Below are 15,948 nucleotides of genomic sequence, written 5' to 3' on the forward strand. Positions count from 1 at the left end.
GATGAGAGATTGTGGACCACAAAGATAGAAGACGTGGTAAACGAACCCGTGGAGAATTTCATAAGACGGAAGAAAATTATTTATATAAATTCCTGATCATATCGTTTTTAGAAGAAAATAGAAAAGTTTGAAATTGTTTGTTTCACTACACTGTTTCCAAGTCATTGTAACATGGTTTTTTATGTGTACTGTCGAGCTAACTATGGCCCTGATACTTCATGTTTAGCCATTTCTCCGGTTAGAATAAGTAATAAGAATAATAAAGCGGTCTAGGTTTCACGTGGCGAAATAATAGGCTTCTTGTTGTACCGTAGGAGTCGAGATGGTACAGCGTACAGTTCGCTAAACTATTTGCAGCGGTGCCGACAGAAATACATCACTGGACAATAAGTACAGAGTTATGAGACGATTAAAAGTGGATCACTTTCTTAAAAGTATCACCCCATGAATTTGGTGTGGCACAGGTTTCAGGTAGGCTATTCCTATAAGGTTTGTCCATACGGGTTCGTAAATTGTGAGGAAGAGGGTGATTTCGTTCATATCTTCCTGTATCAGTGTAAGCGGGCGACCCCAGAACGTTGTTTCTTACGACGGCTTCTATTGCAATGCGCAACGTTTGCGCTCCGCCCCCGCCTGCGATTCGTCCGGATGGGTTTTAGACGAATCGTAGGCGGGAGGGCGCAAATATGGCGCGCTGCAATAGAGGACGTCGTAGAAAACTGTTCCGGGGTCGGCCGTTTACGCGGATACAGGGAGATATGAACGGAATCATCCTCTTCCTCACAATCTACGAACCCGTATAAGCATTACCCGCCTGGAACCCATACCACTCCTGATTTGTGGGGTGATACCTTTAAAGTGTACTAGGTAACTGCCTTAGTACCTTTAGATACGGCAAGTTTAGCAAACTCTCCGGGTCGAATGAGCGGTCAGAGTTTCAAATGGGGAAATAATAGACCTCTTATTGTACTGTACGAGATGTCGAGTTGATTCAACAGCAATACCTCTAAATACATTGTTGATGAAAAAATTCATAGTAGACATAGGATTCATAATAAACATGTGAAAAAAACGCACCAGTATCGGTTCAGATTTACCTCAGCACACGACAAATATAAACAGAATAACTTTCCTTACGACCATGCTTCTTCTTCTTTTCGCTACCACGGCCAGCCTTAGAGGCTTCTTGCAGCTCTTTTGGCACCTTAAGCGGATGGCTTTGGAGGCATAATGAACTAGAACAAAGCGTCGATTTTTTTTGTTGTATTTAAATACTTCAGTAGATTGAACATGGAAATTTTTTAAAGAGATTTTCTTAATCCAATGGTGGTAAATAGAATTTGATTCCCCTTTATATTTTAATAGCCCCTAAATAGATTCAACACTACAAATTTCGGGATTATTGTCATCCTACATGTTCATTTACACTTTTGTTTCTGAGCCTCTTTATTTCTCAAATATTTTCGTGGTTCAAACATATTACAAGGATTATTTTCTTTTCTTCTTTCTCTCATTTTTTCCTCTTACAGCTCTGTTTTTCCTCCTTATCAATGAATTCGAATAAATTTCTAGACTAGTGCATACGACCGTTTGTTTTATGCATATGAGAATCGGAGTTTATGGGAGAGGGCAGAGGATCTGTCCCCGTGTTCGCATATTCTACGCTGTTTATTAGCTGTCATTTGACTCACTGCCTTCATGTATGGTCTCTATTTCCATTATTTTCATGGGAATTTTCACCATTTGTCTGACTGTCCGAATATCTTCATTTTGATTTCCTGTCCTTGTGACAACAATAATTTTGTAGAACAACTATGTATTTCATAATGATGCCAGTTATGTTTGTATTCTAATAATTGGTTATGAGGTAGGACTAGATGTATCTATTAGGTATTTATTTATTTATTTATTTATTTTAAAACACTCATAGATGTGTCACAATACAGAAACAAAAAGGAGCAGATGTCACTACAATTTCAAATAGGTTCTATAGAACAAGGCTAGCCATTTTTGAACATTTTGTGATAGGTAGGGAGCTCATTCTTCTGTTCCAGAAGGTGAGAAATCCTCACGCGAGATCCTTCTCCTAGACCTAGAACGCTACAGCAGAACAACGGCTGCCAGGATTTGGGTGACCAACTCAACTGAGTGCGAACGAGTCCGACAGGAGGCCTTGGGCGAAGGGATGGAAGGACCTCAGGCGGAACGACTCACTAACCTTGTTATCCTTGAGCGGCTGATCAGCCCTAGGAGGGGATTAGGACCAATTAGAGGGAGGAACTTTGAAAAAGATCATATCAGGGCAGAATTCCTGCCAGCTAATGTCATAGCAGAGCAGGTGAATGTAAAAGGAAACTTAGATTTTGGGCTACAAACACGGATCAACTCACAGGAATCACCCTATTGGTAAGATGTTATGCAAGTTCCAATGTTGGTGACTAGCGCCCTTTGTTAAAGGCATCACCCTAGGAATTTGAGGTGGTACGGATTTTAGGTGGTGTATTCGTAAACGGAACGTAGATCAAGGAGAGGGGGTGATTCCGTAAATTTCTTCCTAATTGCAGTAAAAAACCGCCCGGAAGATACGGCTTCGAGCGTTCCGGCGCGCTATTTTCTAAAATGACTTCGATTGGAGCACGCCAGCTGTGTGCACACGACGCATTTTCCGAGCCGTTTTTTACGGCAATTAGCAAGAAATGGACCGAATCACCCATCTCTCCATAATCTACGATCCCGTATACGAATACTCCACCTGAAATCCGTACCACCTCAGATTCGTGGGGTGATGCCTTTAAAAAGTAATCGCTTCTCTCTTCCTTTTATCTTCAGGATAGCGGGAATCGATTATAGTGATATTGATCACCTATAAATATACGTCATTTCCAAAAAAGGGCGGTAATAAACATAACGATAAATATGATTGGTGTATGTAGCGCAATGGTAAATATACTTGAGCGATTTCTAAGCACGACCTACATTGTCTCCGTGGGTCGTGGTTCGAAGCCGCTCAAGTGCCAACCAATCCTTTCACCTGTTCTCAGTCGAAAAATGACGAAAGACATTGACTTCATATGCGCACGTTTACAAAACGTTATGATTTACAACTAATGGGTCAAATGCGTCTGCGCTACGCAGAGAAATTGACGTCAACCCGTACGCCGTACTCTTTATCCTTACATTTATAATCACCGAATAAGTATAATTTTTTAGAATATTTTTTGAGCCATTCTCAGGCCTTTGAAAAAGAAGAGATTGTTGAAACGTCAGACAATAAGTGGAGTTTCACCAAAACCTCGTTGGTAAAACAAAAGAACATAGATCTAATTATTTTTCTATTTTTTTTTTCAGTTTTCACTGACATTATAGCTGCTATTTTAGTGAAAAAGTGATATATCTTGCTTAGCTCCTCCGTGATCCGATTGAGGATGATCATTCCTCCTTCTCTTTTTCTCTTTCAGGTGAAAATTTTTGGGAATTTTTGGGGAAAAATTTAACGTTTTCTTTCAGATTATTTGGCATCGGAAATGTGTCCCATAAAAAATTAGATAAAAACAGAAAACTCATTTTTCAAAAAGTATCCGTTAGCGAATCCAAGCCGGCAGTTTTGTTATTGATGAAAGACGTTGTGAAAGCAGCCAGCAAAAGGATGAACTACACAAACAAAACCTGACCTGTGCCTGGTAGACAAACAACGATCACCAGTGTCCTCCCAGGTACCACCTACATTGCGAACGATCCATTTCCCTCCTGCAAATCTTACGCATTCGCTTCCATTTTTATAATTTGAATAATTAAATCACATTTGAATTTTAATTATGATTTTGAAAAACTCGATCGTTTGTTCGCTGTTTCATTTGTTTGTCTATTTCTTTACTGCTCTCAAATTTGCGTCAAAACTTAAATAATCGGCTCCCGACCACCTAAATTTACTGGTTTTGGAATTTTTCAAGGATATTCCACATTGGATTGTGCTGTGCCGGGTCATATTCTTATATCATATTCTTATATTTTTTGAATTTATTCATTTATTTTCAGATCTCCCCGCTTGGGTGGTGATGGTCAAAGGAATTCCGCACGATCGCAATGAGAAGAAGAGTCTGCCGAAAGAGGTTCGCTTTAATTTTCTTCAAGAAACCAGTGTGGACATAATTCAGTGTCCAAACTTAACATTATGCATAATTTATTGGTTTAATTTTACCCAAACCGGACAGAAAAAAACGCAATCTGTAGAGATGCGGGCTCGCTTAAGGTAAAATAAGCCTAAGCAAGCCTAAGGTGGCCGGTGGACCATCCTGATGGATGTAGAGGAGGAGTTAGAGGGTTTTCTGAAATAAATGGGTGTAGTGCAGTCGGTAAGAGGTTTGCCTGTTACTGCAGGATCGATGGTTCGAAACCGCACTAGTGCCAGCCAAGATTTTCATCCGCCTGAGGTCAATAAAATGGGGCCAGGCTCATTCCAGCAAGTCATCGCTAAAGCGCGTTCAGAAAACCTCAATTGAATCGTAGGTACCATAGTGATTTATCAATGTCGCACACTTCATCCTTTATCGTTTATAGTCGATTAGAGCTAGACGACTCTTGAGGATGTTCCAGAAGTTAAAGGCATCACCCCACGAATCTGAGGGGCACGAGTTCGGTTCATCCTTTATCGTTTATAAGTCGACTGGAAAAAAAGGCTCGGAAGATACGGCGCGGCACAAAGCTGGGCCTCCAGTCGAACTACTTGTGGAAAATGTTCCACGAACGTTCGAAGCCATATCTTCCGACTTTTGTACAGCTGTTAGAATCACCCTATTTTATTAATTTCTGACCCCGTTTAAAAATACTCCACCGGAAATCACCTTTGGGGATGCCTTTAAAAAAAACTGCTAGATCAGGTTTTATTGATTTCTCCCCTTTCAAAAAAATAACCTTTGAAAAAGATAAATTTTTATCATCTTCATTTCTGTTCAAAGCATGGTCACTCCTCATTTGGATGAAGGATTTTACATAACCGCCATCCTGGAGATATGAATGAAGATGTGTTTTTCTCACTGACGCGTTCAGCTGCTTCAGCGACTCTCGTTATTCTTACTCTAGTCTTATTCCACCAAGTTTTTTTTTGAGAAATATCAATTCAGCAACGTCTTGCCATAATCAAATGATTACTTCAAAACCCGCATTAGGACAGGATATAGTATGGATAACCTCAATAAGCGCCTGAAGAGTTCCTGGATGTGGCGATGGGATGACAGGATGATGATATTTGTTACCAGATTAGCAACATTGTTTTTTCAGAGCTTCGGCTTCAGTTGTGGTCTTCACATCGGATCAGATCTCAAATTTGTTTTTATTTATTCCCCCATACTCCTGTGGTGCATTAAAAAATACAAAAGAAATCCCACTTTTTCTCACTCAGAACATTTTTTCTTAAATTGGCACCCTAATTATTGTAAGTAAGAACCTGGCGCAATCTTTTTCGTGGCAGGTAAAACATCGAAGTGTCGAAATTATTATCATCGCTAGAATTACTTTATTAACTCGTTTACCTCTCTTTGCGATCTAATAATTAAGAGGTAGTTTAAATGTGCAAAGTGCACATAAAATAGCAACTTTTGCCATGTTTTTTTGAATCAATATATGTCGTCTTCTCAAAAATAATTTTTTTTTCAAATGTGAAATCCATTCATAAGTTCAACCTAAGAAAAAAAGCAGGTGATCACTTGATTCCTCCTTTTTACCAACCGAATTACTCTACTAAGAAGAGGAGAAAAAGAAAGGGAAAGAAAAATAATAAAGGTGAAAGTATCAAATTGAAGTGAAAAGGTAAAAGCGAAGCATAGCAAAAATCGCTAAGAACTAGAGAAATTTTTTTTCTAAAAATTTATTTTCTTTTTAGTTGATATTTGTGTCACACGAGCAGCAGTGCGGATTTTGTGATTATAATCTATAATTGTAAATATAATTAATTGTAAATAAATGTAAGCATTCGTACGGGTTCCTCCCACAGGGTCAGCACTGCCGCGTCTATGCCCTACAATGTCCTGTTATCGATCGCACAACAGGCGATGGTAGGGACCAGCGCGAATCGGACATCTCGTCCACAAAAGAATCACAAAAATCTCCTCATAATTTTATCCCATGAAAACTAGTTTTCTAACGATCCTAAGGAATCTATCAATCATCAGTGCATTCAGATTCTTGAAAAAACACTTTTTTTTTCAAAAATCTCAGAAAAAAATTGATAGGACTCTCGCTCTATGTATCTTCTGGGAAGCTCACTTTTACGGAGTCACAATTGTTTGTGATAAAAAATCTACTTTTTTTTCATACACTGTGATTCTTCGGTGAAAATCCGATTCCACCTAAGAAGAGCTACCTACGATTACCGTAATATTCCTTGAAGTATTTGAAGATCCTTGAGTCCTGCTGCTATTTACCACTCCAAAATATTTTGTAAATAGGTATAACCATTGTTTTTGAGTTTTTCCAATTTTTACATTGAAAATTCTGAATTTTATTAACTATAAATTCTATAAATTATATAAATATGAATATTTGTTTTAGTGAACATTTGCTTCTTTTCTTTAAAAAGAAGTGTAGAGCTTAATAGCGCTGTTTCATGAGCCTATCCGAAACAAACCGGTCCTTGTGGTTTCTGCAGTCGTCGCCTCTCTGGCCATCGCTGTAACCAGCACTCATCTCTTCGTGGCCAGTCCCATAGATCCAGTCGAGTATCAGTCAGTTACTTAACCACATCATTCTCTAAAACCACGAGCAAAATTCTTTTTTTTTTTTGCAGACTGCCGTCACCACCTCATTTCGAAGAGGAGCTTGCCACGAACACACGGTTAGCTAAGGCGGAACTACTACTTGAGGATCAAGTTTATGGTCCAGAATGCATCGCGGTGGATCAGAAAAGCGGCCGGGCATATACTGGGTTGAAAACTGGGCTCATTTGCGAGATTGATTATAGTGGAAAGGAGGTATTTTGACGGGAGTAATAAAATATTCCTAATTCTTGAAAAATAATTTCCAGGCAAAAATTCTTCGAGCCGTACGACTCACTTCGCTCGAAGGATGTGATGGATCCTATCAATCCATGATTAAGTGTGGTCGTCCGCTGGGAATGAGGTAAGTTGTGTGAAAAATAACTAAGGCTGACATAGCCTCCACTACTCTGACTCCATTTCTTCAGTCATCTAATCTTTGTAGGAAAAAAATTGTCCCCTCAAAATCTTATCGAAGATAAATCCGACTTTAGAGAAGTCTTATTGTAGTCGTAATCAACACAAGTGAAAAATTCGAAGGGTTCCAGTTATAATCCTCTAATTCTACATTTGAAGAGATACTCGCATGTTATAGTCGAGTCAAAACGACCTCGAGGGCGGTGCAGCTGCGTCAGCGTTAAGCTCGCTATTGAGCGCAACGGTTGGGATCGAGGATAACCGTCGCTAGTGCCACTCGTGCCACGAGTGAAGTTAATGATGGTCCCACCTCTACTCCAACCCGCTAGCCTAAACCGCGCTGCTTCGGGCGCGCAGCCGCCTGCGCAAGTAGGTCGTTTTGACCGAGCTATATCATATTATCTTCACGTCGGACTATCCTAGAGAGATGTATATTAGCCTATATTTATTCATGCTCTTCGTCAGTGCACCAGTGACAATTCCTATGATTCTAGGATTCATCCACAGTCCAAGGAGTTGTACGTGCTGGATGCTTATCTAGGATTATTTGCGATTAACTGGGATACAGGTAGATTATTATTTTTCTGTTTGATGATTTTTCGAGTCAATGGTCGTTGCTGAATCAGAGCTGGGGGAAAATGGAAGGGGAAGGAAGGGCACTCAGTGGCTCCCTTATTTCTAGTAATTGAATTAAATAATTAAATAGTTACGAATTAAATCAGTCGGGGCCTAAGATCTAAGCATTAACCTTTGAGGATCTATGACATGTAAGCTAAGATTCGTAGGAGAAAAAAGTAAGTTAGAGTGTCCAAAAATAAGGGCGCCACTGAGTGCCCCCGCCCTTTCGGACTTCATTTTTTCTCAGAGCTGTTTATCTGAGGGCAGTGTTTTGGGCACTTCCCTAAACTATTTTTCCCTATGATAGGTAGGGTTAAACTCCATACACTTTTACCGTCTCGTTGATGGATTCACTTCATTCTTTCTTTTTCTATCCGTGCTCTTTACAAGGCAAATCCCGAACTCTGTTCACTGCTCGTAAGATTTCAATAATGATTTTTATCTTTTTGTCCTCTCTTTTGTCTCACTAGTATGGGAATTTTTCAAAATAAAAAAAAGAACGCTGTCACCGATATTCAACAGTCATCAGATTATGCACAACTTTTTCATTTTGTTGTTTTTCTATAGAAGTGAAATAAACCAATAATAGAGATGTTAAGAGAAAGTGCGGCAGTTTTTCACGAGTGGAACATCCATATCTGACGACGACAGCGCAGCTCCTACAAGGTATACGATAGAAAGAATCTGTCTAACTCTAATGAGTCTACCTTTACTTACAGGTATCTCAATGATTTTGATTTTTTGCCCGATGGACGGCTGGTGATCTCCGAGTCGAGTACAAAATTCGATGATAGGGATTTTATCTATGATCTGCTGGAGCACAGACCGAATGGGAGGTACTGTAGCAAAACACTTCTGATACTTTTAAAAATAGATAAGTAATAAAGAAACGTTTATTTTAGTGTCATATTATATTCTTTATTTTATTTTTTTCAAATTTAATATGGGTTGGTTTGTGAAATCTATACGACTTTCTCCAGGTTAGTACATATTTGTGCAACGTTTATTATAGCTAAAAAAATCTTACAGTTGTTCTACTCTCTGGTGTTTTCTATATTTAAATCACAGAGGCTTCAAATCTCATAAGAATAGAGCCATCTTCACTGCTATATTTTAAGAGAAAATGGAAAATGAAAAGAGAAAAAAATTGAAAAGTCTGTGTGAAAAGAGAAAAAAGTGAAAAATCTGTAGGTATTTTTCCGGGCGAAAATTAACCAGCAGTCCTTTGTCTACTATACGAAGGCTAAGAACTTTTGGACTGTTAAAAGTTGTTTAAAATTCTTTTGTACGGTATTCCTTTACAAAAACCGAAAGTTCCTGCTAGTGGGTCACCTTTGTCCAAAAACCTACTGTCCACAAATTTGTATCGATAAGCCAACATTTTTAACTTCAAATATTCTTCTTTTTCTTGGATACGAAATCGGATCCAGGCAGTTTTATGTCTGTTTTAAAAGGCATTTTTTTGAGCAAGTTTTGAGTAGAAAACTTTGTAAAGTTTTGATATTTGCATTCTCTTCCCGAAATAGCCTCCATTTCTTTGATTCTCAATATTATAGTCCCAGTGACTCCAACGACCTGGGTCCCATAAACACGCATTCACTCGACAACATTTTGCGCACGCAGAATGCTCCATCTGTCGTTGATTGCATTTTTTTTTTTTTGAGAATTTCGAAGGGAAGCCTATTTTATTACTCAACAAATGAACGCGGCACCTGTCTCATGAAAAATATGGGATTCAGGGTGTAGGTTACTCGTATGAATGTGACCACGCTCAATTTTTCCTAGTCGTCTGAAAAAGCGTGGGACAGATTGAGTAGGTTTCTTCATTCGAGGTACGTTAGAAGGCCCCTTCACCTCCTTGTATACGTAATCCAGGTCACCTCAGCAACTTATTCTTTAGTTTTACTCGAATCGGATGGTGAGGAGACGTCAGCCGCTCGCTCGTGGACGCGGCGCGTGCATAAGGGAGCCGCGTTCTAACGTACTTCGTGGGAAAACACCGTATCCCTAGCTGTTTTTTCAGGAGATTTAGAGAGAATTGAGTAGTGGCGCGCCCGCACTCCTTATCTACACCCCGAACTCTAATTTCTCCATTAGGTTTTTCAGTACGACGTCTTTTTCGTGATACGCCCCCCTTAAGTAAAGCACGATCACAGTCGATGGCAATAGGGTCAAAAATCTTTTTTTTTAATGTTTGATTTTTGATCCTATTGTCATGATCACAGTTTTTTTCTTGATTTTACTGAAAAACTAGTCCACAATCTAAAATCCCCTCTGCAAGAGGTTGAAAGTTTCTTTAAGAAAAACAAAAAAAAACAACTAAAGTCTATGATGTCCGTTTCTGCCTCATTACGTGCCATCATTTCTCCAGGTTGCTAGCGTACGATCTTGAAAAAGAAGAGCTTTCCGTGATGATCGATAACTTATACTTCCCAAACGGGGTCGAAGTGGTGCGAGGAAAAGTTTTTATAGCGGAAATGGGAAAAGCCAGAATACTCAAGTGAGTTCGCATTGTGTAATTCCTTACTCATATCCTCCCAAGTTTATTTTTTGAGGATTTTCTATATTTCAGGTATTCTCCTTCTTCAAATACAATCAATGTGCTCAATGATAACCTTCCTGGTTATCCGGACAACATCAGACAAACGAGTAACGGTGAACTTTGGGTACCCATAGCAGCGATGAGGTCGGACGGAGATAACTGGTTGGCTGCAAGACCTACATTGAGAGCTCTGCTCACAAAGGTTGGTTTTTCAAATAACTACTATTGGAGTAGAGTAAATATTAATAAAATAATTGTAGGATTCATATTGAGAAAGTGTGGCAGTGGTGTAAAAGATACATTAGAATGGAAAAAAGGCTTAAAATAGCATTGACGGAAAAATAAAATAATAAAATCAAGAATATTAAAAAAAACCAACAAAACCAAGTATTTCTAGTTTTTTCCGGCGAGCATGTGCATTCAAACAATAAAGTAATAATTTGCCACAACTTTCCTTCCATCCCCAGTACTGCGGTACTTCTACATCTCTTATTTTTTCTTATTATTTGTTTTATTTATTCAATTATTTCAACTAATTATATCATTTTGTATTTATTTCGCACTTTTTTTTCGTTATGCTTCCAATTCGGTTCGAATAGTCGAACTTACACTCAAGTTCTCTCATTTGATTAGGTTCAATGCGGTTTGGATATGATTCTAAAAGTAGCAGAAATTTAAGGCACCTTCTTGCAAAAAACATATGCCGAAATATATAGTAAATATAGATAATACAAGGATTTCTGAAAAAGTGAAGCTTCCAACCACGTGATTTCACACACCTGGTACTTAGTCGCTTTCTTCACCAGCAGTCTTAATTAATATTCTGTCGATATACGAAATGAAAAGTGTTCTTATGGAGGAATTTTCATCCTGGAGTAAAGGATAAGAGTACGCAACGATTCCCTCTTTGTCTGGAAATTCCATTGAAAGACAAAGGATAAAATCCACGACATTTTTCAATCCCTAAGGAGATGCACCAACGACGCTGGACTTCGATTCAGAATCATTTGAGGGTTATGAACGCGTGCTGTCTTATGGCTGGTACCATTTCTTGAGCCGAGATGGAAGAATTGGTTGGCCCTAAGCTGGTTTCAAAACTCTGATCGATCGTGTAGTCAAAACCGAACTTCTTACCGACTGCGCTGCAGCAGGCAAAATCTCATAATAGGGAGAAGGGTTCAAACTAGGATTCCTCAGAATTCTAGCCGTCCATCACTCTTCAAATTAGAATTAATTTTTGTACATTACTTTTGATGCTTCTTGTATTCCATACTGAGTTTTTTGCTTCTACCGTGCATTTCTCCCTCGATATTACAACAATCTAAGAATGTTGGGCGTACTAAACGAATTTCGTGTTTTTTCCCGAATTCTATTGGCCAAAAGGCAGCACACCACGAAATTAGCGAAGCTACAATCTTTCATTGAGAATATATAATTACACTTGTCCATATACATTCCGTAAGATTATGTTACAGACTTTTCCCAACTTTTTTCCTTATTAAGCGGTAATTCAGCAGTTTTTCGTATTACAGTTGCTCTCATCTCAAGGTGTGCAGGCGGTCGCCGAATGGATGACTCGCAAATATGGATTAGTACTCAAGGTATCTTCTACTTAGTACTCTATGTCCTACTTCACTTTCTAGTATTATTATTATTTGACTTAAAGGCGGGTGCACACGGCTGGCGCGCTCCAATCGAAATCGTTGTGGAAAATAGCGTCCCAGAAGGGTCGAAGCCGTATCGTCCGGGCAGTTTTTTTACAGCAATTAGGAAGACATGGACGGAATTACCCCCTCTCCTTAATCTACTATCTCGTATACGAATACTCCACCTAAAATTCGTACCACCTCAGATTCGTGGGGTGATGCGTTTAAGGGTTCACATCTCACGCAAACTGCCCGTCGGCGCCGTCAAGTGTTCTCAGTCACTGTCACTCGGCAGTGACAAGCAGTTCAACAGGACGATGAGAAGTGACGTTGACAAAAATTCCTTGTTTCCCGCTTGCATTTGACCTACCTGCTTCGGTTTTAAGTATTTTTTCCTTGGTTTTTGGCAGTTTTTTTCGGGGTTTTTGGCAGTTTTTTTTGCAATATGCTTTACCGAATACTACTTCGCAAAATTTGGATATTTCCGCCATATATCTGAAAAAGCTATATAGGTATATAGTTTAGTACAAAAAATCCACTCCTACAAACAATACAGCAATCATAGATGCGGTCCCAATTTCACTACTATCGTTGTACTGTCTATTAGCTTTATGTAGGCCTCTGAAGACGGCGAAATGGTCGAAACGTCAGGTTAGATAGGGTTCCATCCAAAAACCATGTAAGCGCTCCAATAGAAAACATCGACCGAAAGAAGTATGTCGAGGTCCCAAGACACGTAAACTACTGCTATGATTAGGTCCCAGTTCGATTTTCTTTGAATCTTGGCATCGTAGAAATGAATTTGTGTACTATATTTTGAGCAGAACCAAGATTGATATCGTTCTTTATTTTGGCTAATGTTTCGGACGCCATCGTCTTCTTCAGAGCCTAAAAAATCAAAGACACGTGTACCCTACCCCTTCCATGCATCGCCTTTCCACAGAGGGGACCACAGGCCACGATAGCACTCATCTTGATAGCACTAGAACAGTAATGTTAGCGGACCATCGGCAGTTAGAGTTCCGCCGCTTATGGGAACTAATTAATAACTATGGCCCTTGCATCTTACCCCGGAGGTCAAAACCCGCAGAGGTGTCGATTCTGCGCTAGCTCCTTGTCTTCTTCACTATTATTGTTATTATTATGGTTTTTATTATTATTATTATTATTATTATTATTATTATTATTATTATTATTATTATTATTATTATTATTATTATTATTATTATTATTATTTCAGACCTTTTCTTTTCAAAAAAGGTATTGCAGATGGATGTGGAGTCTGGAAAAATACTGGAGTCGCTCCATGACAGTACTGGTCGTGTTTCCGATATCACAACGGCTGTAGAAGACGGGCACGGACATTTGCTTATAGGAAGCGATGCAAATTACTATTTAGCCAAACTCAAACTGTGATCTGTTCTTCGTCGATCTTTTTTTTCTTTGAAAATGATCTGGATATTAATATGTTTGTATGTATATGCAAGTAATAAACTGTCGTTTTGAAGATAGCCCCCGATTTTTCGCTTCGATAATGATCCTCATGACCCTCACGTCAAACAGTTTTGTTTGTATAGTCTAGTATGTCTATGTGTAGAGTCTACGAGGTGTTGAGTTCAAGGTTAGATAAACCGCGTATTTCACTAACATACTTAAGTTCACTCCTCCGAAAAAAAAGGCCAAACCCTCCGTATTCGAAGTCGTAGGAGTTAATTCAGAATGATCTTTGATTTTTTCCATCAATTTTTGCCAGTGATTGAGGAGTAATATGAGCAAGAAGTGAAAATTTGGACATCCTACTCAAAAAAAAAAAAACTCTCAAAAGGACATGGAGAGCATTGAAGATCTACTTCTTTGACCTTAAGCAATTTAGTCCTAGTCACTCGTAGTCTCTTCACTGCGCTTAGCCATATTTAGGGCTACAATTTAATCACGAGGTCATAAATAATGTTTGTTGCGATTATTGCAATAATGTTACGATTAAAGTTATAATTGGTCTTTTGATGCTTGAAATGTGGTTATTTTTATTCGATAATCCGAAATTTCAACCAATTCCAAAATTTCAATTCATTGTCCACCACAAATGTAAATCTCATTCTGCAAATGCCCAACAAATTTTCAGTATTTTCCTTTAAAGGCATCACTCCACGAATCTGAGGTGGTACGGATTTCAGGTTGAGTATTCGTATAGGGGATCGTAGGTTATGGAGAGAAGGATGATTCTGTCCATTTCTTCCTAATCGCCGTAAAAAACGGACCGGAAGATACGGATTCGGGCGTTCTGGCGCGCAATTTTCTACAAAAGTCCGATTGGAGCGTGCCAACCCTGTGCACGCGCCGCATCTTCCGGACCGTTTTTAACGGCAGCTGAGAAGAAATCACCCCCCTCTCCAAAATCTACTATCCCGTATACGAATACTCCATCTGAAATCCGTACCACCTCAGATTCGTAGGGTGGTGCCTTTAAATGAACTTCATATGAATATGAAAAAAAAAGCAGACCATCGGTCCGGCATTCTTCCTGTAATAAATTTGGTAAAATATCAATCAAATTAGTGTTTTTATCCTTGCAGACAAATCTGGTATCGATTTATGGATCCGGAAAGGATGAAAGGTTTGGTTGGCTTTAGGGCGGTTCCGAACCATCCATCGATCGTGCAGTCACAGCCGAATTTCCTAGCAACTGCACTACACCAGCCCGTATTCTTTGATATCACAACAATGTCATAGAAATAATGAGCGTATTAAACACATTTCTTCGTTTCTCCTTTCTTTTTTTTCTGCTGGCTTTAAGACACCACAAAATTGACGATCTCTCATGGAACAATATAAGATGACACTCGCCGGTATACATTAAATAGCACGATTTTACGCATCTTTCCTGACTACTGACCTCATTATTTCTAACTCATACTGTTCCTTATTACTCTCGTTGTTTCCGTCCAACGCTATGCAGTTGATCACGGAATGGATAACTTTCAATTTTTCAATATTAACGGATTACTTCTCATGGTATGATTAGGTTACCTTCTACTTCAGTTTCCAGTACTATTATTTGAGTAAATTCCCCTGACTGATATTATTGCCTGATGCGATTGATCGCATCCCGAAGCGAGTGGCTGATGGAGCAGTTTCGAACCATCGAAAGTGCTGTTTCAGCCGAACCTCTTACAGACTGCGCTACATTCGCCCATGGAAATCATAACGTCAAACGTTGAAACTGCGGCCAATTCCAGTGACTGGACAATATCTGCGTAGAAAATGTGAAACACCAACACCAGTAAAACAATATATTTTGTTCTGAACTTGAAATGACTCCGGATCATTCCTTTGGCTTCCTGTCTACTCCGAAATATCCTTCTCAGCATTCTTTTCCGTTCTCTACTGTTTGTGACAAGTAAATCTCAGCGCAGCGACAATTTCATGTGTACACATGAAACAGGTAAAAGGAGAAGAAAGACAAATGTCACCTGGCACAAACGCTGCAAACTTGAAACCGCTTCAAATCCTTAAAAAAAACTGCAGTGATAAGAATGGCTTCGTATAAGCTAAGATCTCCCCAGTTTCCATCTCCTCAGCGATGCGATAGCACAAATTTAATTGTAAATATCCTTGTCTTCCCGCAGTTTTCTGACCTCTAGTCCGACAACTTGTAATCATACACAAACTCCAATTAACAGACTTCGGACTGTTGAGAACAATGTTAACTAGAATGTATACCTCAAGACAACTTCAAATTTTTACTTTTCATTTATGACCGTTTCATGACGGTACATAAAGGAAAATAGAGAATTGAATTAAAATCAAACAAGAGTGACCGTAACCACAAAGTTCGAAATAGAAGGAGGCTATAACATATCAAATATTAACCTCTGCTTGGCGGGATATGAGTCTCATTTTCAGAAAGGTGGAGAAAAAAAAAACAATAATTAAACATCAATCGCATCGCAATAATTGGGCAAATAATTTACGAGTG

The 15,948-nt window shown here is 39.0% G+C and overlaps 1 protein-coding gene across 2 annotated transcripts in view; it reads left to right on the forward strand.

Annotated features, from left to right (window-relative positions):
- Nucleotides 1-13,388, forward strand: part of RB195_000639 (uncharacterized protein) — a gene marked incomplete at both ends in the record, with an annotated part of 16,021 nt that extends 2,633 nt beyond the window's left edge. Inside the window, 11 exons of one of the 2 annotated variants that reach the window (XM_064197091.1) lie at nucleotides 4,036-4,109; nucleotides 6,583-6,719; nucleotides 6,782-6,965; nucleotides 7,019-7,113; nucleotides 7,661-7,734; nucleotides 8,384-8,450; nucleotides 8,504-8,620; nucleotides 10,156-10,284; nucleotides 10,357-10,528; nucleotides 11,841-11,927; nucleotides 13,242-13,388. In XM_064197091.1, coding sequence (XP_064052972.1) covers nucleotides 4,036-4,109; nucleotides 6,583-6,719; nucleotides 6,782-6,965; nucleotides 7,019-7,113; nucleotides 7,661-7,734; nucleotides 8,384-8,450; nucleotides 8,504-8,620; nucleotides 10,156-10,284; nucleotides 10,357-10,528; nucleotides 11,841-11,927; nucleotides 13,242-13,388 — 1,283 coding nt within the window. Of the gene's footprint in view, nucleotides 1-4,035; nucleotides 4,110-6,582; nucleotides 6,720-6,781; nucleotides 6,966-7,018; nucleotides 7,114-7,660; nucleotides 7,735-8,383; nucleotides 8,451-8,503; nucleotides 8,621-10,155; nucleotides 10,285-10,356; nucleotides 10,529-11,840; nucleotides 11,928-13,241 lie in introns of those variants that run through there. The other variant, XM_064197092.1, reaches the window with a different exon arrangement.
- Between the last annotated feature and the right edge of the window lie 2,560 nt (nucleotides 13,389-15,948).

The sequence above is a fragment of the Necator americanus genome, chromosome IV (assembly GCF_031761385.1).
Source record: "Necator americanus strain Aroian chromosome IV, whole genome shotgun sequence".
In the NCBI taxonomy this organism is placed as follows: Eukaryota; Metazoa; Nematoda; class Chromadorea; order Rhabditida; family Ancylostomatidae; genus Necator; species Necator americanus.